The following is a 26,258-nucleotide window of genomic DNA, read 5'->3' on the forward strand; positions in this document are numbered from 1 at the left end:
TACGAAATTTCAAACAGTTCATGGAGAAATAGAATGAAAAGATAATGTAAACCCCTCATCTGTCAGTCCCTATGTAAAGTTTTGGGGACTACCAGGGGGCTTCAAAAAGTTTGTGGAAAAATTCCATTAGTTTTCAATTCCCTCTCCAATTCCATGAAATTTTTCAAGTCCCCTCATATTGTAAATAATTCTAAAATATACTTATTTTGTAAGGAAGTGGTTTTATTTATTTTCTTATTTGTATTTATTGAAACATCTTTGAACTTTTTCAAAAAATAAAGCATTGCTTTTTTATTTCTTAGTGAAGTTGGTGAGGTCTCTAGCATCATTCAGCCACTGCTTAAATATAAAGCAGCCTCTTTACAAGGAACCTTTGCCATATCATGGAAATTAGCGAAATGAGCCTTCTTTCTCTAGAGGGAAAGGAGTAGGTGTGTGAACACATCTAACGTAAGATGTAACTTCTATGTGCAACCATGGACACATCCATCCCATAGACTACGCAGAGTTTATTAAGAATCATTGTACAGAAACTATAAATTGATTTCTTCATTTAAAGGGAAGATGGTTTTTAGATTTTTAAAGGAAGGAGTTATAAAAAAAAAAAAAAACCTATATGAGAAAAAAAATTGGTAGTTTGAAAAATTTATTCAAGTCAGAAATAAACAATACTTTCAATAATATTAATTAGATATATTTCAAGCAAAAAAAAATATATATGGTTTGCTAACTACAAAGTAATAACCTGAAATATCATCTATCTCAATCATTAATCTTTTCAAATGTGAGGTGTTACGTGTAGAGAGAAATGAGTCATTTATTGTTTAAACAAGGGAGCAGCTGTTAGTTTTTTCTAGTGTGTTAAAACCGTTAGTGGCATCTATAAATGGAAAAAGAGTCAATGAGCTCTTTCAGCTGTTGTTTTAGCAGCTGACAGTACCATTGACTTCACTGTGATGTAAAATAAAAGAAAAAACTGTTACTCATGGAGAGAGACCTGAAAGTTTAAAAATACATAACTCCCTGATCTGGGTACTGTCATTGGAGTTACCCACTAGGTTCTGGGGCTATGGGACTGAATGACACAGACCATAAAAAAATCCCCATCTTCATGAAGCTTTTGTTCTAGTGGACAAGTTTCAGAATCTCAAACTCTGAAATTACAGTATTCCTGCAGTCCTACTGACATCCACAAATGTGACAATATGATTATGTAGCAAAGTATATCATGAAAAATTATGCAGTGTTAACTACATATGTTGAGCCCTGGTGTGGTGCTGCTATAGGATAAGCACTGGACTGCTAATCGCAATGTCGGCAGTTCTAATCCACCTACACAAGATCACTATGAGTCTGAACTGACTCGACAGCACACAACAATAACATCTACATACATCTACATGTGCTCTGATGGCACAGTGTGATCAGTATGGGACCGCTAGCCACAGGTTGGCCGTTGAAACCCACCAGCCTCTCCAAGGAGAAGAATGATGTTGTCTGCTCCTATAAAGACTCTCAGTCTCGAAAATCCATTGCAGGGTCCCTGGGAGTCAGAATCAACTCACTGGCAGTGGGTTTTCGGAGTTTACATCTACTTAAAAAGGAGTCATGGTGGGGCATGGGTTAGGTGCTTGGCTGACAACCAAAAGGTTGGTAGTTCAAAGCCACCAGCTACTCCTCAGGAGACTGATGTAGCAGTCTGCTTCTGTAAAAGATTTACAGCCTTGGAAACTCAATGGGCTGTCATAAATGAAAGATATATTTTTCAAATCATGACTCCTGTATTCCATAATTAATATGGTGTTTCATTATAATCAATAGACTACACTGTGATTCTAGTTATATATTTTTTCTCATAAGGCTTGTTTTCAAAATTATACAGTGATAGAGCACTTTATTCTGATGGTGCGATATTTTGTTGATAGCGTTGTTCTTGGGTTACATCCATTTTATTTTTGTTAAACATTTGTGAAAGATAATTTTCAACACTTCAAACTACAGAATCTCTTTGGTGATCGTTGATATTTGTAAGTATGTGGATTTTTTCCTTCCTCAGTCTCGATTTTTAACTCTCTTCCTGTTTTGAATTCTATTTCTGTCTGTTCCTGGTATAGTACTAGACCGCAAGGTCAGCTTAAAGCACAAGGTCTGCAGTTCAAACCCACCAGCCATTCCTTGGAAACCCTGTACAGGGTCACTATGGGTCGGAACTGACTCGATGGCACATAACAACAACAAAATTATGACTTTTGAGTCTGTTTCTATTTGTTCTGTTTTGTTGTTGATCTTGATTCCTTTTCACCATTAGCCTTTATTTCCCTCTCCTTTTTTGTTTTCTTTTTTTGTTTTTAATTGCCACCTCAAATGCTTTGTAAAGTAAGCCAGGTGTAAATAAGTTGAATAATTTTATAATTTAATTTGATACTTTTTAATTGCAGTTTTTCCACCTAAGAATGAAGATAATTTAGAATATCTTAGAAAATTAATAGTTTCTCTGCACTTACTATTTTCGCTTATGATGTGCTATCTTAAAGGTTACTTAAAACTGTATTTATAGTCTATATATCAAAGTCTTTATAAATGCCCTGCTTTTAGTTTAACTTTTTCTTTTCTTTTCTTTTCTTTGGCTTTAACAAACAGAAATTTATTTTCTCAAAGTTTACGAGGTTAGAAGCCCAAATTCAGGGCACCAGTTCTTAGGGAAGGCTTCCTATCTCTCTGGGCTCTAGGGGAAGGCCTTTGTCTTTCAACATCTGTGGGGCCAGTTTTTCTTTTTCTTTTCCTTTTTTTTTTTAAGTTCTTATTGTGAATTGAGTGAAAGTTTACAGGGCAGATCATCAATTTTACACTCAGCAAATCATAACCTTGTTTCATTACAAGTATTATAATCCCCTCCATTTAAGTGCCCTGCTTTTAAAAGGAAAATATATATCCCACTGTTTTAAGTTGTTGTCACCACTTGTGGGTCAGTTTGCCATACTGTGATGGTTTGTGTGTTGCTGTGAGGCTGGAAGCTGTACCACTGGTAATTTAATTAAATTTGTAGTTATACCCCATATATCAAAAGTTTTTATAAGTGTTCTGTTTTTTAAAAGAAAAATGTATCTCTCACTGTTTTAAGTAGAAAATAGAAATACATATGTAACATTTCTTGGAAAGGGGATCTATCTAGCTTATGAGAATTCAGATCAGCTCACCTCATATTCTTGGCATCGTTAATTTGGAGAGTTAAGTCACTTGCCAGACCAGTGATTGAGGACTGACTCATTTTTATGACTCAGTGTTTGGTTAATTCAAAAAGCATTTTCTTGTGGCAGCCTTTATTAGCATATCTTCTAAAGCTTTATGTATTTTAAAGCTTTCCACTTCACTTAAATGTCTTGTTTCTTATCTGTTCCCTTAGTGATTAAAAGTTCCAGTTGTCCTTTCAATTTATAACAGCTGCAAGAACAACTCTTCTTTCCAAACTAGCTCTCCTAAATTCCCGTTGTTAGAGTTGGTATCTATATTTAGCTGGTGGGATTAAATTGCAAAGGCTTGAAGCTGGGCAAAGCACAGCGATCTGCCTTTTTACAGCTAGACCTGTGTGCTGCGAGGATCTAAGGCCTTCAGTGTCCCCTTCCTTATCCAGGTTACTCACAAAATGGATTCCCAGCGGGAACTCGCAGAGGAACTGCGGCTTTACCAATCCACCCTACTTCAGGATGGTCTGAGAGATCTCCTAGATGAGAAAAAATTCATCGACTGCACCCTAAAAGCAGGTGACAAAAGTCTTCCCTGCCACAGATTGATTTTGTCGGCATGCAGTCCTTACTTTCGGGAGTATTTTTTATCAGAAATTGGTGAGGAGAAGAAGAAGGAGGTGGTACTAGATAATGTGGACCCTGCTATACTTGATTTAATCATCAGATACCTGTACTCCGCCAGCATTGACCTCAACGATGGAAATGTGCAAGATATTTTTGCCTTGGCCAGTCGTTTTCAGATCCCCTCGGTGTTCACAGTCTGTGTTTCATATCTCCAGAAAAGACTTGCTCTTGGTAACTGTTTAGCCATCCTAAGATTAGGACTTCTCTTGGACTGCCCAAGATTAGCCATTTCTGCCCGTGAATTTGTATCTGATCATTTCCTACAGATTTGTAAGGAAGAGGACTTTATGCAACTGTCTCCACAGGAATTAATCTCCGTCATTTCAAATGACAGCCTCAATGTAGAAAAGGAAGAAGTTGTATTTGAGGCCGTGATGAAATGGGTGCGAACAGACAAAGAAAACAAGGTTAAAAACCTTAGTGAAGTGTTTGATTGCATCCGTTTTCGTCTTATGACAGAAAAATACTTTAAAGATCATGTTGAGAAAGATGATATAATCAAAAGCAACCCTGAACTCCAGAAAAAAATCAAAGTTCTAAAAGATGCCTTTGCAGGTAAACTCCCAGAACCTAGTAAAAATGCCGAGAAAACTGGGGCTGGTGAAGTGAATGGTGATGTTGGTGATGAAGATTTACTTCCTGGTTACCTGAATGACATTCCCAGACATGGAATGTTTGTCAAAGACCTCATCCTTTTGGTTAATGACACAGCTGCAGTGGCTTATGACCCCACAGAAAATGAGTGCTACCTTACTGCACTGGCTGAGCAGATTCCCAGAAATCATTCCAGCGTTGTTACCCAACAAAACCAGGTGTATGTGGTAGGAGGACTATATGTGGATGAAGAAAATAAGGATCAACCTCTACAGTCTTACTTCTTCCAGGTAAGAAAGACTTTACATAATTTGAGGCATAAAGGGAAGCCTGTTAACCCACCATTCAATTAAGCAATGTTAAGAGTTATTCAGGAGACTTGCAATTTTTTCTCATTGATGCCCTGTTCTAATTCCCTTAGGCATTAAAGGCTGCTAACTGCTAGGTCACCGGTTCAAACCCACCAGCTGCTCCTCAGGAGAAAGATGAGGCTGCCTGCTCCCGTAAAGACAGTCTCAGAAAACCAACCTAGGGTAGCTATGGCTTAGAATGGGCTCGATGGCAGTGGGGTTTTTGGATTTTATACTCTCATTACTTAGAGGATTGACAGAGAAAAATATTAAAGTCAGTTAATTTCGCTGTGTACTAGTATTTAATAAAATGCTTGGGGATGTTCAAATGTTTTAATGATGACTCAAAAATTTTTAAAATAATATTTTACCAAAAAGTCATGTTTATAATTGACCATGATCCTTTAAAATCCACTATTTTTGTAAAAACAAAATCTAATTTACATACTTTTACCTGAAAGCTAGGTTAATGTGTTTTCCTAAAACAAAGCACTTTACACATTACAAAGAAGTAACAGATGGTCATATAGCATTTCATCTCTTACTTATAGTTATTGCCTAAAATTTAACCTACTTGCCATCAAGTCGATTCTGATTACTAGTGACTACATATAGGGTTCCCAAGACTGCAAATCTTTGTGGGAGCAGAGAGCTTCATCTTTCTCCTTTGGAACAACTGATGGGTTTGGACTGCCAGCCTTGCAGTTAGCAGTCTAGTGCTTATGCTAAAATAAAAGTGTGTTGAAAATTATAAGAACTGGTATACGTAGTCTATATACTTTGGATTACTTTCCCGGAAAAATTAACATCAAGTATCACTAGTTTGAATTGAGTATGTTTAGAAGTTTTATTTATTATATAAAATAATTTAGATTGGAGCTATTCTTAGACCTTATAAAAATTCAGCAATCTTTTTTTTTTTTTTTTGGTTACACTACAGAAGTTCTCAAGAAAACAAATTTTTCTCAACTAATGGACTCTTGGTAGTTTGAAGGGAGTTTCTTTAATATTATCAATGCATTATACTTTTATCAATTTATGAGGGAATCAGTGACTTAATTTCTATCTTTAATAATGCTAGTACCAGTACTTTGTAGGTTACAACTAACTCAAAAGACTTGGTTTAGGTCATAGCTAATCATGGCCTGTGGCTGATGAGTACTTAAGCTGGAAAGGCCAAAGATAAGTAAGTGTAGAATGTCGTGCCACCATCATAATATGCTCTCAGACTGTGTCGCTTGCTGTGCATTCACAAAATTCTACCTTAATCAGCTTTTCCTAATCTTGAATAATTATACATGTTAATCATGCTTCTCAATTTTCAGAGATCCAGTGAAGAATCTTAACTATGAAAAAGAAAAATAAAATAAAATCTGTCAGCATAACTCTTTGAATACAAACCAAAAAATGTCCTAACCCTAATTTAACATTCAGACTCCTAGTGTAGTACTGTAGGATAAGCACTGGATTGTGAACCACTAGGTCAACATTTCAAAACTACCAGCTGCCCATTGGAAACCCTCTACAGGGCCTCTATGAGCTCGAACTGACTTGACAGCGCTTAGCAACAATATGCTAAAGGACTAAATAAGAATATGTGTGTAAAGTATTTCATACAAAGTCTTATCACCAAGTGAAAATGTCATTGTTGTTAAGTGCCATGGTGTCAGTTCCAACTCATAAAACCCTGTATAGGGCTTCGGGACCTTTAAATCTTTGCAGGAACAGAAAGCCTCATGTTTATCCCACGGAGCAGCTGATGAGCTCAAACTTGCGACCTTGTGGTTCCCAGTCCAATGCTTATCCTCTGGAGCCAGCATGCTCCTAAAACATCATATGTACTGACTTATTTCTACTGCACTATACATTTCTTTCTTTACCATGGATATTTTTCCAAAGTAAAAGTTTTTGTGACCATAATCCATACGTTGAGATTAGTAAATGCAAAGCTAACAGTGGATGTGTGGCAGTTCAATTCTTCCTGTCGTCTACAGTTCATTAGTACATTGTTTAACTGAGTTTACTAGACCAGATACAGACGGGCTCCCATAGACTCCCGCTCTATACCACTGGTTTTTATATCTACCTCTATTCTTGGTATGCAATGATTCTGGGCATTATTCCTTTTTCTTCTGCTGCAAACATATGTAGTACCAGAGAGAACAACAAATCTGTGGCTGTACTCCCGCAGGAAACACTTTTCTTATACCTAGGTGAATATAAATGCAAGGTGAAAAACTTAAAAATATTAATAGTAATTCTGGGAGGCCGGCTGAAACTAATACTGGCCCCCCAGAATCACTGACCCTAGAATTTGGGTAGGTAAAGGACCATCTTAAGCTTGCAGAAGTGGCAGTAACAAAAGCAAGCCAAGTTACTTCTTCATATCATAACTTCCCAGTTGTCTGTGCGCTGAGCGACAGGTCCAGTTGTCCCAGGCCGGCTTGGGGAGCACGTTAAATATAGCATGTGGTGGTCACTCACATAATGTGACCATCCCCACTGTCGCTGCCTTTCTTTACTCAGTGTGTTTCAAACCTGAACAAGCCAACGTGGGAAGAAAATCTGACAAGAAACCTCACAGTTCTAACTTACGATGACTCTATTTTATTCTTTTTCCTTTCTTGAAGTCCTGAAGATTTCAGTACTTTTAACTATTTTGGAAGGCCATGCAAATTTTCTCCTCTTTTTGGTAATTCAAAGCTAAAATATGTTAGATACTTTGGGATTGTATTTTTGGGGGATTATATTCACTTGGCAGACCTTTGACTGATCAATGGATTCTAAACAATACATAGAGTATAATACATATTTATATATAAACATACATGTAGATATACATGTTACACCTGTGACTTTTTTCTAACAAACTCCTCAATTTCTTACGTATTTTTTTCAGCTTGATAACATAGCATCTGAGTGGGTTGGACTTCCTCCTCTGCCTTCAGCCAGGTGTCTCTTCGGGCTAGGAGAGGTAGATGACAAAATCTATGTCGTTGCGGGCAAAGACCTACAAACAGAGGCTTCGCTGGATTCAGTATTATGCTATGATCCTGTGTAAGCTGGCATGACCTTCCTGTCTCCTAAGCATTCATGACATATGAATGCCTAAAACATATTCGCATTTTTACAAGCAGATACTATCTGAAAACATAAATTCTTTCATCTTCAAATTTTAGGGCTATAAAATGGAATGAAGTGAAAAAACTTCCTATCAAAGTCTATGGCCATAATGTGATTTCACATAAAGGGATGATATATTGCCTAGGAGGAAAAACAGATGACAAGTAAGTACCCTGAAATGTCCTTATGATTTGCACCCCAATTTTTTTTTAATTTAAAGTGTTCCTTATTCTTTTCGTTTAAATATGTAAACTGAAATGGGTTCTTAGTCCTAAACCAGTAATATTTTAGAGGTAAAATTTGAAAATAAAACTTGGAAAAGTTAGGAGGATATTAGAAATGATTTCTGAAGAAAAACTATAAAATATAAACATTACTACAGTAAATATGTAGATGCACAGTATATTCTTAGGAACATACATAATACCTCCATCATAAACATTTTTTACAGTGGAAAAGCAGCATTTAGAAGCATAATCAAATCCTGTTTAGCTGATAGATACTGTCTTTTACTACGTTAAAACCAATGGACTTTCGTATTCTGTTAGCTATGTTGTTGTTGTTGTTGTTGTTGTTATGTGCCGTGAAGTCGATTCCGACTCATAGCAACTCTGTATAGGGTTTCTGAGGCTGTAAATCTTTACGGGAGCAGAAAGCCTCATCTTTCTCCCGCGGAACGGCTGGTGGTTTCGAACTGCCGACCTAGAGGTTTGCAGCCCGATTCATAACCACTATGCTACCAGAGCTCCTTTCCATTAGCTATAGTAGATAAAAATGAAATGTAATCTAAGGCAGTAAAATGATAACACATAAAAAATTAGTGTATTTGTACTTCAGATTCATAAAAAGGAATTTAGATAGAGTTTGAAACTGAAAAGCATGATTTCTGAAAGAGAACTGCTAATTTCTCAGCAGTGTTTCACTACTAGAGAGAAATGATACACACAATATTTATCTGCTCAAACAGGACAGATTATTCCTGATATTCTAGTGCCCAGTCTCTTGTGAGAAAAACAGAACTACTCTGACATAGAACCCTAACTTGATTTCTATGCACGTTTTAAGAGACAGGTAATGATGAAAAAGATCTTATAGTTCAAATAGAGAAGAAATGGGTTCAAACTGCTCCAGAAGTCAGTCAGTTAAGCCTGGTAAAAGAAATGTTTTCAGCTTAGACACTGAGCAAAACTAACCTCCTGTCCCTGAAACCTCTGCCTAATTTGTCTTGTCATCATTTACCCAGACTGCTTAACAGAAATATCTAATCCTAGAGAACAAGCCAGAGTTGAGAGTTGCAAGGGCGAAGCAGGGGGAGAGGTAAAATATAGAATTATGTTAGAAGTAAAACCCAAAACGCAAACACACTACCATATCAAGTTGGTTTGGACTCACAGGGATCCCATTGTACCAGGTAAAACTGCTCCTTGGGGTTTCCAAAACTGTCAGTCTTTACTGGAGCTGTAGACAGTCTTATCTTTCTCCCATGTTATAAGGAAAGAACTCTACATTCTGGAGATACTAATTAATGGTTATTACTCAATTAAAGAAGTCCTGGTGTGGCGCTTTAGGATAAACACACAACCACAAATTTAGTTGAAACCGCAAGGTTGGTGGTTCAAACTTACCAGCCACTCCTTGGAAACCATATCCAGGATCGCTATGAGTCTGAAAGGAGTACTGGTGTGGCACTGTTGGTTAATGAAGTGGACTGCAAGGTTGGTTTGAACAGCAAGGTCAGCAGTTCAAGCTTACAAGCCACTCTTAGGAAACCCTAAACAGGGTCTCTATGGGTCAGAACTGACTCAACAACACTTAACAACAATAACAAGGAGTCTGAACTGACTCGATGGCACTTACCAACAACAACAATTCCAACAAGTTAAAATTTAAAGGAAAGTATATGAGGGGGCTTCAAGAGCTTCATGGGAAAATACCATTATCTTTTAAATCCCTTTTTTCCATGAACTATTTGAAGCACTCTCCCCATGTCCCCGTATTATAACCCATAAATTGTTAGGTGCCATCGAGTCAGTTCCAAATCATAGCCACCCTGTATAGTGTTTCCAAGGAGTGGCTAAGGAGTTTGAATTGCCAACTTTGTGGTTCAAACTGACCTTGTAGTCCAGTGCTTATCCTACAGGCCATACCAGGACTCCAAAAACACACCTAGTATCGTCTTATTGGGTGCATTTTTCCTGAGCAAATGGAATGGGAAATCTGTATTAAGCAGTGTTCTAAAACATATGATCCCTGCCAAATGATTTAAATTGTCTCCTTCAAGTAGCATTCATAAGTAGGAAACTGATATGTCAGTAAGAAGCACACAGCTCTTGTCAGTAAGAATCATAGAGCTCTTGAGTAAGAATATATTAATCTTGATAATATGACTATACAAGAATGCTTGACAAATGCCAAAGTCAAGAAGTTTGAAATGGGTCATTATCTAAGTAGCACTGAATTGTACTAATTACCATCACAGAATTTGAAGACCATGATTTTTTATCAAGAGGTTTTACTTAAAGTGATTCCATTATTATTAGAGGAAGTCAAATATTAGAGGAACTGTTACTACTTCAGATATCTGTTCTTTTGTAAGTTTCAAGGGAAAAAATGCCCTTACCAAAAGTTGGCTTTATTTTGGTATTATATCCAATTAATTATCCTTTGGAATCCTGAACTTCCATTATTAAATCAAGGATAACTCTAAGAAGCCAGAAGGATCATACCGGTAAGAAAAATTCAAGTGAGTCTAGGTTTGCCTAGTAATTGCCTAGAAGTAAAAGTACTCTACCTTTCACTCATACAATTAAGTTATAAAATCATTTGATCACCACATTTCTAATTGTCTTTTGCTTAGTAGTATACATTCAAACCAAGACTGCTTTGGAGTTTTCCTGCCTTCTGCTGTAGTGACTATTTCATATGAGGAACAACAGGAAATCCTTAGGGAAGTTGTATCTTTAAAAATATCTAAAGAAAATTCTACTAAGAACATCTTGTTGTCTTTGCTTTTTACAGAAAGTGCACAAACAGGATGTTTATCTACAACCCCAAAAAAGGAGACTGGAAAGATCTGCCTCCAATGAAAATTCCCCGTTCCATGTTTGGAGTGGCAATCCATAAAGGCAAAATTGTGATTGCAGGCGGTGTCACAGAAGATGGTCTTTCAGCCTCAGTTGAAGCTTTTGACCTCTCCACCAACAAGTGAGTTGCTACATCTTACTACAACATATAAATCACTGAATACTTTTCATTTTTGTTTTGGCTAAAAATTAAACTTTCTAATTAGGATCCCTGGTGTAACAGAGGGTTAAGTGTCAGGCTGTTAACCTCCACGTCAGCTGTTCAAGTCCATCAACTGCTTCAGAGAAGAAAGAATCTTTCTACTACTGTAAAGATTTACAGTCTCAGAAATCTAATTAGAACATGGGCAGAGGAAAGCAAAGAGACAAAGTTTCTACTATTTTTGGATATAAGACTCCTAACATTTATATATGTTAATGTGGTTCGTAATTTGGAACGTGAAACCCTTAAGTTGATGGAATGTTCTATTTGTCCTTGCTAGTGATTAACTGTGTGAATTTAATTGTATAAAAATAATACTTGAGAAGTGAATAATTATATACTTATAGATGGATATACATGTCTCTATAAAATTATGTGGGAGTCCTGGTGTGTAGCGATAGGACAAGCACTGGACCACAAGGTCGGTCTGAACTACAAGGTCAGAGGTCCAAACTCGCCAGCACTCCTTGGAAACTCTATACAAGGTCACTATGAGTTGGAACTGACTTGATGGCACTTAACAACAACAGTGATAGAGTATGTGAACCTTGGTGTGGCACTGTAGGATAAGCACTGGACTGCTAACCACAAGGTCGGCAAATGAAACCCATCAACAACACTTGGAAACCCTATAGATGGTCGCTGTGAGTCAGAACCATTTCAACAGCACACAACAATAAACAGAATTACGTAGGAAATACTTAGGGATAATATTTGAGGATAAAAGGATTTCACTTAGTATTAAGTGATTGATATTTGTACATTATGAATGTCTCTTTTTTTAAAAAAATGTTTTATTGTGAATTATGTGATGGCTTACATGGGAGAACATTAGTTTTACATTCATCCTATCATGAATCGTTTCATTGCAAAAGTTACAATCCGCTCCATGCATCATCAACCAACCAAAGGGTATACCATGCAAGCCGGGCCCCCCCCCCCCCCCCCCCCGCACTCCTCTCTTCTGCCTTGGTGGTCCCAGGGACCTCCGCTCCTATACTGGAAAGTTAATCACTGCCCTCCTTTTGCTACAGTAAGTCTACCTTTACATTTCCAACGCTTACAATCAGTCCTGATAACAATTATTCACTATTGTATCACAAGAGACCTATCTGCATTTCCTTTCATCATCCCCGCCTAGACAGATTGAATACTACTCAGTGGAGATTCTACCTTCCTCTGTGCCCTCTGGATCTAGGATCCCTCTTGAAAGCTTGTAAGCCAGTCACTTTTTGCCTTTGAAGTCCCCCCACTTTGGGTAGACAATGAATGTCTCTTTATAATTCCTTTTTCTTAAACATTTTTACTTTTAAACTTTTATTAAAGTCAATGTGAAAACATATTTGGCAGATGTTGTTGTTAAGTGCTATCGGGTCAGTATCTACTCATAGCAACCTTGTATAGGGTTTCTGAGGAGCAACTGGTGAGTTTGAACCACCAACCTTGCGATTCAAACAGACCTTATAGTCCAGTGCTTATCCTGCAGCACCACACCAGGATCCCAGTTAGTAGATGAGCTTTATAAATACTGTTGTTGTTAAGAAGCACCATCGAGTCGGTTCCAACTCATAGCGACCCTATATAGGGTTTCCAAGGAGCAGCTGGTGAGCTTGAACCACCGACCTTGAAGTTCAAACAGCTTTGCAGTCTGGCACATTAACCACACCAGGACTCCATATAAATATTAGCCTTCTTTAAAACTTTGAGCTTACACATCTAGGTGAGTTTATCCTTTTTATATTCTTAGTGTAGCAATCAAAGAAAAATTAGAACAATAGAACAATATTACTTTTTTTTTTTTTTTTTTTAGGGAACCATGCATCCCTTGTGACAAAATAGACTTTAGTATCTGAAAGCCATGAGGAACTTTTAAGAAATGATATTTAAATAATCATTAAAAATCATGTTTTCAAAAAACTATATGAGAAAATGCTCATGATATCAGAAGTTAAAGCAGCATGTTGTTTTTAAGTGCCATTGAATCAGTTCCAACTCTTAGTGACCCTGTATAGGGTTTTCAAGGAGCAGCTGGTGGATTTGAACCACTGCTTGTGGATATAATTCCAGTGCTGATCCTACAGTACCACACCATAAATCTAAAAACAGCATATAAATAAATTTATGTATAAATTGTAACCATAATATCAGTCCTATCCCCTTTAAAGGTATACAGGGTAGATAGGGATGGGCAACTTAGACATTGGCTACCTAAAAAGAGGGGGTTATAGAGGCACAAAGTGACTGGCTTACAGGTTTTCAAGAGGGATTTTAGTTTAAGAGGGCACAGGGGAAGATAAAGTCCCCACTGAATAGTTTTCATCTTGTCTAGATGGGTCTGATTAAAAAGAGATGGGAGTAAGATTCTTATGAATCAATAGTGAGTAATTGTTATCATGACTAATTGTGAGTGTCATAACTATAAAGGTAGAAGTTCTGTAACAAAAAAGGGGGAGTAGTTAATCTTATAGTCCAGAGGACCCTAGGACCATCAAGGGAGAAGAGCACAAGTGGAATGCAGGACCCTATCCAGAGAAGCAGCAACACCAGAGATGGAGGCAGAGATGAGGACATAGAGAAACGGAGCAGCTAAGGATTCTAGATTCATGAAAGAGAGGGACTGAGGGCTGGCAGCCAGGCAGCAGACTTGCAGAAATGTGCCATTTGGTTATTTAAATTTTATATTCCTGAGTGTTTTTGTGTACATATCCCCACCCCCACCCTCCAAAAAGGAAAAGAAAAACAGAGGGAATGGAAGCAAATGCTGTTGAATAATGATGCACAGAGGGGATTGTAATCATTGCAGTGAAACAATGGTATAATGCTGATGTTCCCCTATGTAAACTATCACTCAGTTCACACACACAAAAAAAATGTAATGCAAAAAAACAAAACTGTAACTATAAGGTACTCTGGTAGCATAGTGGATTACAAAATGAGCTGCTAACCACAAGGTCAGCAGTTCAAATCTACCAGCCATTCTGCAGGAGAAAGATGAGACTTTCTGCTCCTGTAAAGATTTCCAGCCTCTAAAACCCTATTCAGGATCGTTATGAGTTGGAACAGACTCTAGCACTTAACAACAACATACTGTGTTCTTAGTTTTGTTCATATATTTGGGTGCTTATAGTTATATGATATGACAAAGTTATAGCAAAATGTTGACAGTGGTTATGATCATGGGTGTGATCGGGTTATGATCATGGGAGATAGGTGTTTTCTTTTATACCTTTCTATATTTTCCAGATTTTCTACAGTGTGTATATATATATAATGTTTATCATTAGAAGCTAAGTAATATGTTTAAAGAAAAACAATAAGGTCGTATTTTCATGGCACAGTAATGAAAATCGAGGGCTATTGAAATGATGAGCTATTTTAGACTCCTGACTCATCCAGTTAATTTGACTGACTTTCATTTTAGTTATCCTACTTAAGACGGCTGTTCACATTTTTAAATGCCCTTCAGACTCACTGCTATTGAGCCATTTCTGACTCACCATGAAAATCTGATGTATAAATCCTTAAAAAGACATCTTTCACCCCCAGTCTATGAACTGTCCTTAAAATGTTCCTGTCATCATTCAAATGAATTCAACCCAATAGCAGGTTACAGGCCTAGGAGACTAGAACCACAACAGACCTCCACAATTTGTGACAGAGTGTGACAACTACTGCTGAAGGTACTTCCTGATGGAGCAGAAATATTCTAGGATTGACACAGTGAGGGCTCTGTGGCTCTGTAGAATAAACGCTGGACTACTAATCACTGCTAAGGTTGGCAGCTTAAGCCTACCAGGTATTCCTTGGAAACCCACATGGGGTCACTGAGTCAGAACCGACTCAATGGCACTTAACAATGTATCTAAATGTAATTATAAGAAGTATTTAAATATAGTCCAGTAAAAAGATACCGTAACCTTTCAATTCTCTGCTGTTTGAAAGGAGCCTTGGTGGTTGAATTCTTTTCGTTATTATTATAACTTAATGTATAATTTTTCAGCAAATGCTTTTGGCATTTTTGTTTTATATTGGCTTTATTTTCAATAATGTCTAGGTGGGAAGTAATGCCTGAATTTCCACAAGAAAGAAGTTCTATTGGTTTAGTCAGCCTGGCTGGATCCCTGTATGCCATCGGTGGTTTTGCTATGATCCAACTGGAGTCAAAAGAGTTTGCACCCACTGAAGTCAATGACATATGGAAGTAAGTTCTCTTTACTCCAATTTTCTGAACTAAATATTAAATCAGATGACTGACATTATTGCTGTTGATAAGAGCCGTTGAGTTGGTTCTGACTCATAGAGACCCTGTATAGGGTTGCTAAGCATGACTGTCGGTTCCAAATCATCGCAAACTTGCTTGGAGTATCCGAGAGTGGTATGAGTTTGAACTGCCGACCTTGTAGTTAGCAGTCCAGTACTTATCCTACAGTGCTACACCAGGACTCTCCCTCCCATAAACTTGATAAAAACAAACAATTTTGCAGTAAATAACAAGCCAGACTCTTCCACCACGTAAACTGCTTCTGTACAGTAAACAAAACACTCTTTGTACTTAATTGATATTTTGCACATGCCACTTATTTGATTAAGTACTGTCTCTAATTAGCTGTGGGCTTGGGAAAGAAATAACATTCTCTGAGCCTATTTCGTAATCAGTAAAATGAGAGTCAGACTATTAATCCTTTAAACTCTATTCAACTCTAAAAGCCTAAAGCTCTAATCATCCAAATAGAGCAAAGGCTACTTCATTTCAAACCACTTAGATTTCTACCAGGGAGTAGTTTATTTCCAAAGAACACAGACCTCTGAAGAAACTTATTTAACCTCTTGTATTTTCCAAGAATTCATTAATTCAATTTCCAATCTAATTTAAATGGTTTTCCATTTGAGGATTCAGTTAACAAATGGTTTTTTTTTTAATGTTTTATTATGAATTATGTGATAGTTTACATGGGAGAACATTAGTTTTACATTCATTCTATCGTATATCGTCTCATTGTCATGGTTACAATCCCTTCCATGCATCATCAACCAACCAAAGGGTATACCCTGCAAGCCTTGCTCCCTACACTCCCCGGGTCTTCAGCACACAGCCCCTCTCCCTCTCTGGATCTCAAGTCCCCAGCTGCTCCATCTCTCCACGCCATCGTCTCTGCCTAACAAGTGCTTTTTAAAAGGAAAAAAGAGCAACCCATTTTATCTCCCAGTTTGGACTAGACAGTTCTCCCTAAGTCTAACACTTCCAGTAGTTACTTAATTTGAACTATTTTTCAGTTTGTTGTTGTTAGGTGCCAAATTGGTTCTAACTCATAGCAACCCTGTGTAGCATTTCCAAGGAGTGGCTGGTAAGTTTGAACTGCCGACCTTGTGGTTCAAAACCAACCTTGTGATCCAATTCTTTAGGCTTAAAAAAAGTAAATGTTTAAAGGATTTAACCATAGTTTCTAATGTAGCAAATGTTATATGCAGACCAAAGTGTCCAAGAAGTCTTGTGGACAGACTTCCGGTTTGTGTTATGGAGAGTCAGTATAGTCAGGTGCCTAGCTGTCTGGTCATCCTCAGAACACATTTGTCTGCCGCCTTCAGCTCAGGCACTATGCTTGCTTAACTGAAGTTTACAGGAGCTAGGTCCTAGGCGTCCAAGGTGAACTTAAGTGAGTTCATTCTGTACACTCACCTAGAAACTGCAAAGCTCATGCTTTCCTTATCTGGTTAAAGGCCAGTCCATAGGATAAGGCCAGATGCTACAAACATCACTGTATATAAACCATGTGTTCTGCTATTACCTGGCCTGTCAGCAGTTTGTCTAAATAGGGGTGGGGAACCTTATTTCTGCCAAGTGCCATTTGGATATTTATATTATCATTCGGGGGCCATACAAAATTATCAACTTAAAAATTAGCCTGCTATATTTGGTCAAACATTTAATTAACTCACCCCTAGGAGTCCTGGTGCAGTACTGTGGGTTAATGCATTACTGCAAAGTCAGTTTGAACTGCAAGGTTGGTGGTTCAAGCTCACCAGTCACATCTTGGAAATCCTCTAGAGGGTCGCTATGGGTCAGAACCGACTCAATGGCACTTAACAACAACAAGTGTGATGGCTGGAACTGCAGTTGCCTTGGCACGGCCAGACCAAATGATTGTGCAGGCCAGATGTTCCCCCACCCCAGTCTAGAACCTTGCACTTTAAAGTGTGGCCTGTGAAGCAGTATCATTGGCATCTGCTGGGAGTTTCTTAGAAATGCAGACTCCCAGGCCCCACCACAAAATCAGAATCCACATTTTAACAAGATTCCCAGGTGATTCATTACTACCATGTCAATCTAAAAGTACAGTTTTAGATGAGTGCCACTTTTCCCTGGTCAGTGACACCGAAACCAAGGAGCTCTGGTGGTCCAGGGGCTAAGCACTTGGCTGTAACAGAAAGAAAGGTTGGTGGTTTAAAATCACCAGCTACTCTGCCAGAGAAGGAGCTCTGGTAGCGTAGTGGTTACGAATCGGACTGCGAACCTTAAGGTCAGCGGTTCGAAACTATCAGCCGCTCCGCGGGAGAAAGATGAGGCTTTCTACTCCCGTAAAGATTTACACCCTCGGAAACCCTGTACAGGGTCGCTATGGGTCGGAACCGACTCGACGGCACTTAACAACAACAACAACAACAACTCTGCCAGAGAGATATGTGGTAGTCTGCTTCCTTGAAAACTCTATCCAGGGTTGCTGTGAGTCAGAACAACTCTTCCTCAGAAAAAGAGGTAGGAGGGGAGACTTGCAGAAAGAGAAGAGGTAAGAGGAATGGATTGGAGAAAGAGTAGAAGCATGAAAATATGCAGACTGAGAAGGCTCAGGGTTGGGGGAAACAGAGCCAGGTACCAAGGCACATAGTACAGTTTGCCTGGAGAACTTTTCAAATATATCAGTGCCTGGACCTTACCTAGACCAGTTGGAATTTCTGGGAGTAGGATCTGGGCATTTGTTTTTAAGACCTTCCCAGGTGAGACTTTAGGAATGGTGCTGTCAATCAACTGTATGGCACACTAGCAAGTCTAGTTCAAGTGTAGAAGTAGAAGAGTGGTCCTCAACAAGATAACAGAAGCAAAGGAGAATTAATGTTAATGTAATAACTACTATGTGTCAGATGGAGTCCTGGTGTGATGCTGTGGGTTAATGTGCCAGACTGCAAAGCCATTTGAACTGCAAGGTCAACGGTTTAAGCTAACCAGTCACTCCTCAGAAACCCTATACAGGGTCACTATGGGTCGGAACTGACTCAATGGCACTTAACAACAACAACATGTGTCAGATATACTGCTAGGCACTTATTTATGGGAACAGGTGAAATCATATTTAATGCTACTAACAGGCATCTGCTCTTCTCCAGTTCTTCCTCTGCTTACTTGTTTACTCAGAGACCAACCATCTTCATTAATCAAAAGGTGGATGGCTGATTACTTAACTGTCTATCACTCCTCATCTATAGACAGGCTTTGATTCCTAGAGAGAATTTAACTTCCTAGGCATCCAGATTAAATACTGTAGCAGTAGTTCAGGCAACTGCTTCATTCAGGGAATGCATATTTTGGGAGCAATTCAAGTATCTTTGTACCAGGCAGGAACATCCTTCTCTGGGTAAGAGCCAATAGTGTATGAAGGCCATAGCTGTCATGTACTTCTCAAAGATTCACATTTGTCTATAAGACTAACTACTTAAAAGCTGCTTATTGATGAATATTTTTCCTCCTCCTCAGGTATGAAGATGATAAAAAAGAATGGGCTGGGATGCTGAAGGAAATCCGCTATGCTTCAGGAGCTAGTTGCCTAGCAACACGTTTAAATCTCTTCAAACTATCTAAACTATAGACAAGAAGGTGACAAAACATAATAGACTGGGAGGTAGTGTATTTTAAGAAAGTAGATCTTAATTTATTGGGTTTTTTTTTTTTTCTAAAGCCTGTATAGTGATTTCTTTAGAAATCTATTCTTCACTAAGTTATTGTCTAAAAGGTTAGCAGTAGGTATCAAAACATGAGTGAGTCTACAGTGTTATGTTCAGAGTTTTAAAAGGTTTCTGATAAGGAAACAGTAGACTAAACAAATTATTTCTTTTGTTAATATGCCTCAGTCAATTATAAAGGAGGTCCTAAATTTAAGTTGTTTACTAATCCTTTCATTTATGTTGTTAGAGTACCTTTACACTCATTTTCTATTATAGGTGGAAGTGGAGAATGAAATATGTACATCTCCATCTTTTAAAAAAATGTTAAAGATATCAAAAGCCTTCTTTAATGCTTTAAGATATGACAGACTCCTGTGTATTACAACGAAGAAGATTACATACCATGGGAAGGTTTAGAAAAGCTAGTTAAGAAGTGTAATAAAAAGGTCTCATTAGAAGGCAAAAAATCTCCAAGTAAAGTAATAAAATTCAAGTGATCTTCTTTTGCTCTATTCTTTTTGCAACACTGGTGTATTCTGTTTGTGGTTTCCAAATCAAATTTAAAATATAAATAAAGGGAAAACCAGTAAATCGGTCTACAGACCATCAACTACATTATATTAGTGGGAAAATGGGGAAAGAATCAATAGGATGCTGGAGTGGAAGTTGTGGACAAGGAGTGGCAGGGAGGCTATGTATTCATTAGTATAAGTTTGAGCTATACTTTCCACACAAGGGCTATCTATTTGCAAATTTCTAATAGCAAGAAAGAAAAAGAAAGGTATTTTTCCTTTGTCTGTTTTGTGAGGCCCTACTAGAATCCTGGAGTCCTGGTGTGGCACTACAGGATAATGCGCTAGACCGTAAGGTCAGTTTCAACCACAAGGGTCGGTGGTTCAAACCCACTAGGCGCTCCTAGGAAATCCTAAACAGGGTCGCTATGGGTCAGAACCAACTCGACGGCACTTAACAACAATAACATTGGACTCCTGGTATGGTGTTGTAGGATAATCACTCGACTACAAACCACAAGGTCAGTGGTTCAAATCCACCAGCTACTCCTCAGAAACCCTGTGCAGGGTCTCTGTGAGTGGGAATCGACTTGACGGCACACAGCCACAACATAATTCATGCTGTTTGTTCCTACTGCATATTGTAACTCGACTTCTCTGTCTGTCCATGGTCATCATTTTCAGCTATATGCAAGCCATCAATTGATGACTTATCTCAGCCACATGCCAATTGGCCATTCTCACTTAGCTATCATAGGCAGAGTAGGCTTGACTTCTATCCTGTCATGTACTTCCTGAGAAACAAAACCTGATTTGCGACTTAATTTGGAGCATTCCAGATGGTTTATTGAGCATTTGTATAAAAACAGATAAGTGTTTGTAGAGCTATATTTTCTCTGCCATAAATATTAAAATATATTCAACAAACATCTGTTTAACTTTGGATCCCTGAAGTGGAATCTTGCTGCTTTTCTATATTAATAAACATTGCTCTGAACTGTACCATGTACAAGACCAACAAATCCTGATGGTAAGTCACACGATAAAACTGCTCCAACAGATGAATTGTAAGAAAGGAAAGTGTAGAGGGGAAGCCTATAGATTGAGACAAACTTAAAAGCAGTTGAGGGGGGAATTATACACACTTGAATACTTAAACTTTGAGGGGAGAGAATGCTGATTTATATAGAAATGGAATCAGGTTTTAAAATATGGGGTTTCTTTTGAGAATGCTGAAAATGTTCTAAAATTCAACCGCTGACCCTTGTAGTTGAAACAGACCTTATGGTCTAGCGCATTATCCACGACTCCAGGAGTCCAATGTTGTTGTTGTTATGTGCTGTGGAGTCGGTTCCAACTCATAGCGACCCTATACTGGGTTTCCGAGGCTGTAAATCTTTACGGGAGCAGAAAGCCTCATCTTTCTCCCATGGAACAGCTGGTAGTTTTGAACTACTGACCTTGTGGTTCACAGCCTGATTCGTAACCACTACACTACCAGAGCTCCTTCCAGAAGTCAAATTGGACCTCACAAAACAAATAAAGGAATAATACCTTCCTTTTTCTTTCTTTGGTGATGGTTCACCTGTTTATAAATATAACAAAATATCACTGATTTGTATACTTTAAAAATCAATTTTATGTCAAAAATTCTTAGTCATAACCAAACACCTTGAGGGAATGGGTCACTGGGCTTAGAGGCTTGGGACTACAGGCTCAGGGCACAGCTAAGTCAACTGGCGTAACATAGTTCAGAGAGAATGTTCTGGATCTTACTATGGTGAGTAGTGACTGGGGTCTTAAAAGCTAGTAAATGGCCAAAGACACAACTATTGGTCTGTCTCCATCCAGAAGAAAGAAGAGTAAAGCAAATAAAAAACTCAAGAAACAGTCCAAGAACTAATAGACGACATGAGCCACTTCCTCCACTAACCTGAGACAGGAAGAACTAAATGGTCCCTAGTTCCCATTACCAATCATTTTGATTAGACCAATGGGAGGGGGAAAAAATTCAAAGTGAGATAGAAGGTCAGACTTACTGTTCTGGTTTTGCTGTTCTTTTTGTTAGATGCCATCGAGTTGGTACCAACAGCAACCCTATGCACAACAGAACGAAACACTGCACGATCCTGGGCCAACCTCACAACTGTTGCCACTCTTAAGCCCACTGATGCTGCCATTTTGCCATTCCATCTCATTGGAGGTCTTCCTCTTTTTCTCTGACCATCTACCTTACCAAACATGATATCCTTCTCCAGCAACTGGTCCATCCTGACAATATGTCCAAAGTATGAGAGATGAAGTTTGGCCATTCTGCCCTCCAAGGAGCACTCAGGCTGAACGTCTTCCAACACAGATCTTTTGGTTCTTTTGGCAGCCCATGAAACTTTCAATATTCTCCTCCAACACCATAACTCAAAAGCATCAATCTTCTACAGTCTTCCTTATTCACTGTCCAGCTTTCGCATGCATATGAGGTTATTGAAAATACCATGGCTTGAGTCAGGCGCACCTTAGTCCTCAAGCTGACATCTTTGCTCTTCAACACTTTAAAAAGGTCTTGTGCAGCAGATTTGCCTAATGCAATGTCTTTTGATTTCTTAACTGCTGCTTCTGTGAGTGTTGATGGTTGATCCAAGAAGAATGAAGTCCTTGACAACTCAATCTTTTTTTCATTGATAAGAATGTTTATTGGTCCAGTGGTGAGGTTTTCGTTTTCTTTACATTGAGATGCAATCCATACTGAAGGCTGTGCTCTTTGATCTTAATCAGTAAATATTTTAAGTTCTCTTCACTTTCACCAAGCAAGATTGTACCATCTGCATATCAAAGTTGTTAATGAGTTTTCCTGCAATCCGGATGCCACACTTTTCTTCATAGAACCCAGCTTCTTGGATTATTTACTCAGCATACAGGTTGAATAAGTATGATGAAAGAATACAACCTTGTTGCATACCTTTCTCAATTTTTTAAACCATTCAGTGTTCCCATGTTCTGTTCAAACAACTGACTCTTGGTCCATGTACAGATTCCTCATGAACACAATTAAGTGTTCCAGAATATTTATACTTCGCAATGTTGTCCATAGCTTGTCATGATCCACACAATCAAAAGTCTTTGCATAGTCAATAAAGCACAGGTAAACATTTTTCTGATATTCTCTGCTTTCAGCAAAGATCCATTAGACATCAGCAATGATATCCCTCATTCCACAGCCTCTTCTGAATCCGGCTTGAACCTCAGGAAGTTCTCTGTCAATGTATGCTTGCAGCCATTTCTGTATTACCTTTAGTAAAACTTTACTTGCATGGGATATCAAAAAGATTGATGATTTCCACATTCTGTTGAGTCACCTCTCTTTGGAATGGGCACAAATATGGATCTCTTCCAATCAGTTGGCCAGATAGTTGTCTTCCAAATTTCTTGGCATAGTTGAATGAGTGCCGCCTCATTTTCTTGAAAGATTTCAATTTTTATTCCGTCAGTTCCTGGTACTTTGTTCTTTGCCAATTCCTTCAAAGCACCTTGGACTTCTTTCAGTACCATGGGCTCTTGATCATATGTTACCTCTTGAAACAGTTGAACATCAACCATTTCCTTTTGGTACAGTGAATCTGAGTATTCCTTCCATCTTCTTTTGATGCTTTCTGCATCATTCAATAATTTGCCGAGAGTAGACACTCTTCAAATCTAGAATGTCTTTTAAAAGTTCAGTACAAAGGTAAGGCAGAGGGAAGCCGAGGGGCCACGGGTCAAAACTAAAAGTTGCTTGAAGATGAGCTAGCTCAAAGAGCTAATCTTTCCATCATATAAGCAAGATGGAAGTAAAGACGTTTTTTAAAAAAAAAAAACTTTTATTGTACATTGAGTGATAGTTTATATGGGAGAACATCAGTTTTGCATGCATCCTATCATATTTCGTATCATTACAATGATTACAATCCCCTCCATGTATCACCATTCAACAGAATTTGCTTCTATTTCTTCTGTTTTTGTTTTGTTTTGTTTATGTACACATAAACACTTAGGAATATATAATCGTTTAAACCCAAGGGCACATTCTTCAAGCCTGCCTACTGGCCGCCAGCACACAGCCTTTCTCTAGTAAAGACAATTTTAATGGAATGAATCGGAGCCAAGCCAGGGACTACGAGAATTTTTTTTTTTTAATTGTGTGATAATTTACATGGGGGAACATTAGTTTTACATTCATTCTATCATACACCATTTCATTGCCATAGTTACCATCCTGTCCATGCATCATCACCCAACCAAAGGGTATACCCTGCAGGCCCCTTCTCCCCCCATGGTCCTCAGCACACAGCCCCCTTCCCTCCCTGGATCTCAAGTCCTCAGCCACTCCATCTCTCCATGTCATCCTCTCTGTCTCCATCTCAGGCCTCACTGCTTCTCTGGGTGGGGTCCCAATCTCCACTCTTCTCCAGTGATGGTCCCAGGGGCCTTCACTCCTAGACTGAAAAGTTAATCACTCCCCTCCTTACTATAAAATATCCGCCTTTGCATTTCCAGTCCTCACAATCAGTCCTGATAGCAATTATTCGCCCTTGCATCACAAGAGACCCATCTGCATTTCTTTTCATCAGCCCTTCCTAGACAGGTTGGATATTACTGACTTGAGACTCTGCCATCCTCCCCGCCCTGTTGATCTAGGCTCCCTCTTGAAAGCTTGTAAGCCAGTCACTTCTTATCTTTGTATCTCTCCCCCCATTTTGGGTAGCCAATGTTCAAGTTGCCCATCCCTATACTGGACACATTGTAGCCCCTTTTTAGGTATTCCAATCAGTTTTAGGCAGAAGACAGACTTACAAGCTTTCTATGGTGTTATTTCTGGCTATTCCTTTCTCTACTCTCCCGTGACTGTTTTATAATACAATGCATGGAAAACCAAGGTTCAAAAGTAAGCCAAGCATCTTAACATTATTCCTCACTTTTCCCCATACTAACCATGTCCCAGTCTCTGTATCCCAGAGCCCTGTTGTTCCAAGGCTGTGTCTACATCATTTATTACCTCTGTCCCATTTAGCTTATTCCTACCTGTCTAATTGTTCTCCTATCTGCATTGTTCTTCCATTCCCCTCTCCCTACTTGTATATTGCCCCCCTCCCCAACACCTAACCTATCCTGTGTCTATTCCCTGCCCTGTGCTTCACCCTCCCCTCCTGTCCTTAACCCTACCCCTATGCCCTAGCAACCTGTTAAGAATCCACTTTAGTGAAATAGTATGGGTTCTTTTTCTTAATATTTTACAGTAGTGGTCCTATGCAGTATTTTTCCTTTTGTGATTGACTAATTTCACTCAACATAATGTTCTTAAGGTTCATCCATGTTAGGAAGTGGAATGCAGCTTCCTTGTTATTTTTTAAGGTAGCATAGTACTCCATTGTGAGTATGTACCACAGTTTGTTTATCCATTCTTCAGTTGATGGGCACTTTGGCTGTCTCCATCTTTTTGCTATTGTAAATAGTGCAGCTATGAACATTGGAGTGCATATATCTTCCCGTGTTGTGGCTCGTTTTTCTTGTGGGTAAATACCAAGTAGAGGAATTGCTGGATCAAATGGTATTTCTATTTTCAACCTTCTGAGGAAGCGCCATATTGCTTTCCAGAGAGGTTGAACCATTTTGCAGTCCCACCAGCAATGCAGGAGTGGGATTATGAGAATTTACTAATATGATCCAGAGAGCAAGGTCCAGTCAAAACCATGACTCCCAAAGGGGTTTGCTTGGCCAGTTCAATTCAAGGCTGAAAGGTCAGCTCAGAAAATTATGGCAACTGGTTTGGGATTCCAAAGGGGTTACTCTTGGTAGATTTTCTAAAGGATACAGGACGATCATGCAGGCTTATTATTAAAAAGTTTTCAAAACTTGAAAACTCAGTGGAGAGTCTACCTTCCTCCACGCCCTCTGGATCTAGGTTCCCTCTTGGAAAGCTTGTTCTTCCTAAGCAGTTTTTCTCCTTTTGTGACTGACTAATTTCACTCAATATGTCCTCAAGGTTCATCCATGTTATGCGGTGGCTTGTAGCCTCCTTGTTATTCTTCAAGGTAGCATAATATTACATTGTGTGTATGTACCACAGTTTGTTTATCCATTCTTCAGTGATGGGCTCATGTATTTTTTAAATCATATTTTGTTTCTTTTTGGGGTGAAGGTTTACAGTGAATTGAGTTCCCACTTATCAATGTTTTACAAATTGTCTTGCGATATTGGTTATAATTCTCAAGTTGTGTCAGTATTCTATTTCCATTCTGTTTTTTGTTACCATTTATCTGGGTTCCCTGACCCTCCTTGCCTTCTGATCTTTGCTTTTGGGTTGACTATTTGCTCTCAGGTAGTTCATTGTTTAAGGGACATATTTCTAATACTGACAGTTTATTTATAAACCAATCTATTATTTTGCTTAAAGTTAACCTGTGAGAATGGTTTCAGGTCTTTGTTAGAAGGGTAAGGACAATACTTTTGGGGATTACCCCAGTCTCTTATCAGTCTGGTAAGTCTGGTCTTTTTTATGTATTTGAGTTTTGTTCTAGTTTCCCCCATTCTGACTATGTTCCTGGTCAGAACTGTTG

General features: G+C 38.6%; 1 protein-coding gene across 1 annotated transcript; it reads left to right on the forward strand.

Moving 5' to 3' along the window:
• Nucleotides 1-3,566: 3,566 nt before the first annotated feature.
• KLHL41 (kelch-like family member 41) lies at nucleotides 3,567-19,282 on the forward strand. Its single transcript, XM_006867021.1, has 6 exons — nucleotides 3,567-4,753; nucleotides 7,713-7,870; nucleotides 7,993-8,100; nucleotides 10,955-11,140; nucleotides 15,276-15,422; nucleotides 18,969-19,282. Exons 1-6 carry the CDS (start codon nucleotides 3,644-3,646, stop codon nucleotides 19,078-19,080), a joined length of 1,821 nt encoding a protein of 606 aa, XP_006867083.1. The 5' UTR covers nucleotides 3,567-3,643; the 3' UTR covers nucleotides 19,081-19,282.
• The last annotated feature ends 6,976 nt before the right edge of the window (nucleotides 19,283-26,258 follow it).

Source organism: Chrysochloris asiatica, unplaced genomic scaffold, assembly GCF_000296735.1.
Source record: "Chrysochloris asiatica unplaced genomic scaffold, ChrAsi1.0 scaffold00099, whole genome shotgun sequence".
Taxonomy (NCBI): domain Eukaryota; kingdom Metazoa; phylum Chordata; class Mammalia; order Afrosoricida; family Chrysochloridae; genus Chrysochloris; species Chrysochloris asiatica.

Bases quoted from the DNA above. Each gene is read 5' to 3' on its own strand.
- KLHL41 (XM_006867021.1), top strand. From the start codon at position 3,644: ATGGATTCCCAGCGGGAACTCGCAGAGGAACTGCGGCTTTACCAATCC. The intron at 4,754-7,712 runs GTAAGAAAGACT...TATTTTTTTCAG, and splicing joins TACAGTCTTACTTCTTCCAG to CTTGATAACATAGCATCTGA. The intron at 11,141-15,275 runs GTGAGTTGCTAC...AATAATGTCTAG, and splicing joins TTTGACCTCTCCACCAACAA to GTGGGAAGTAATGCCTGAAT.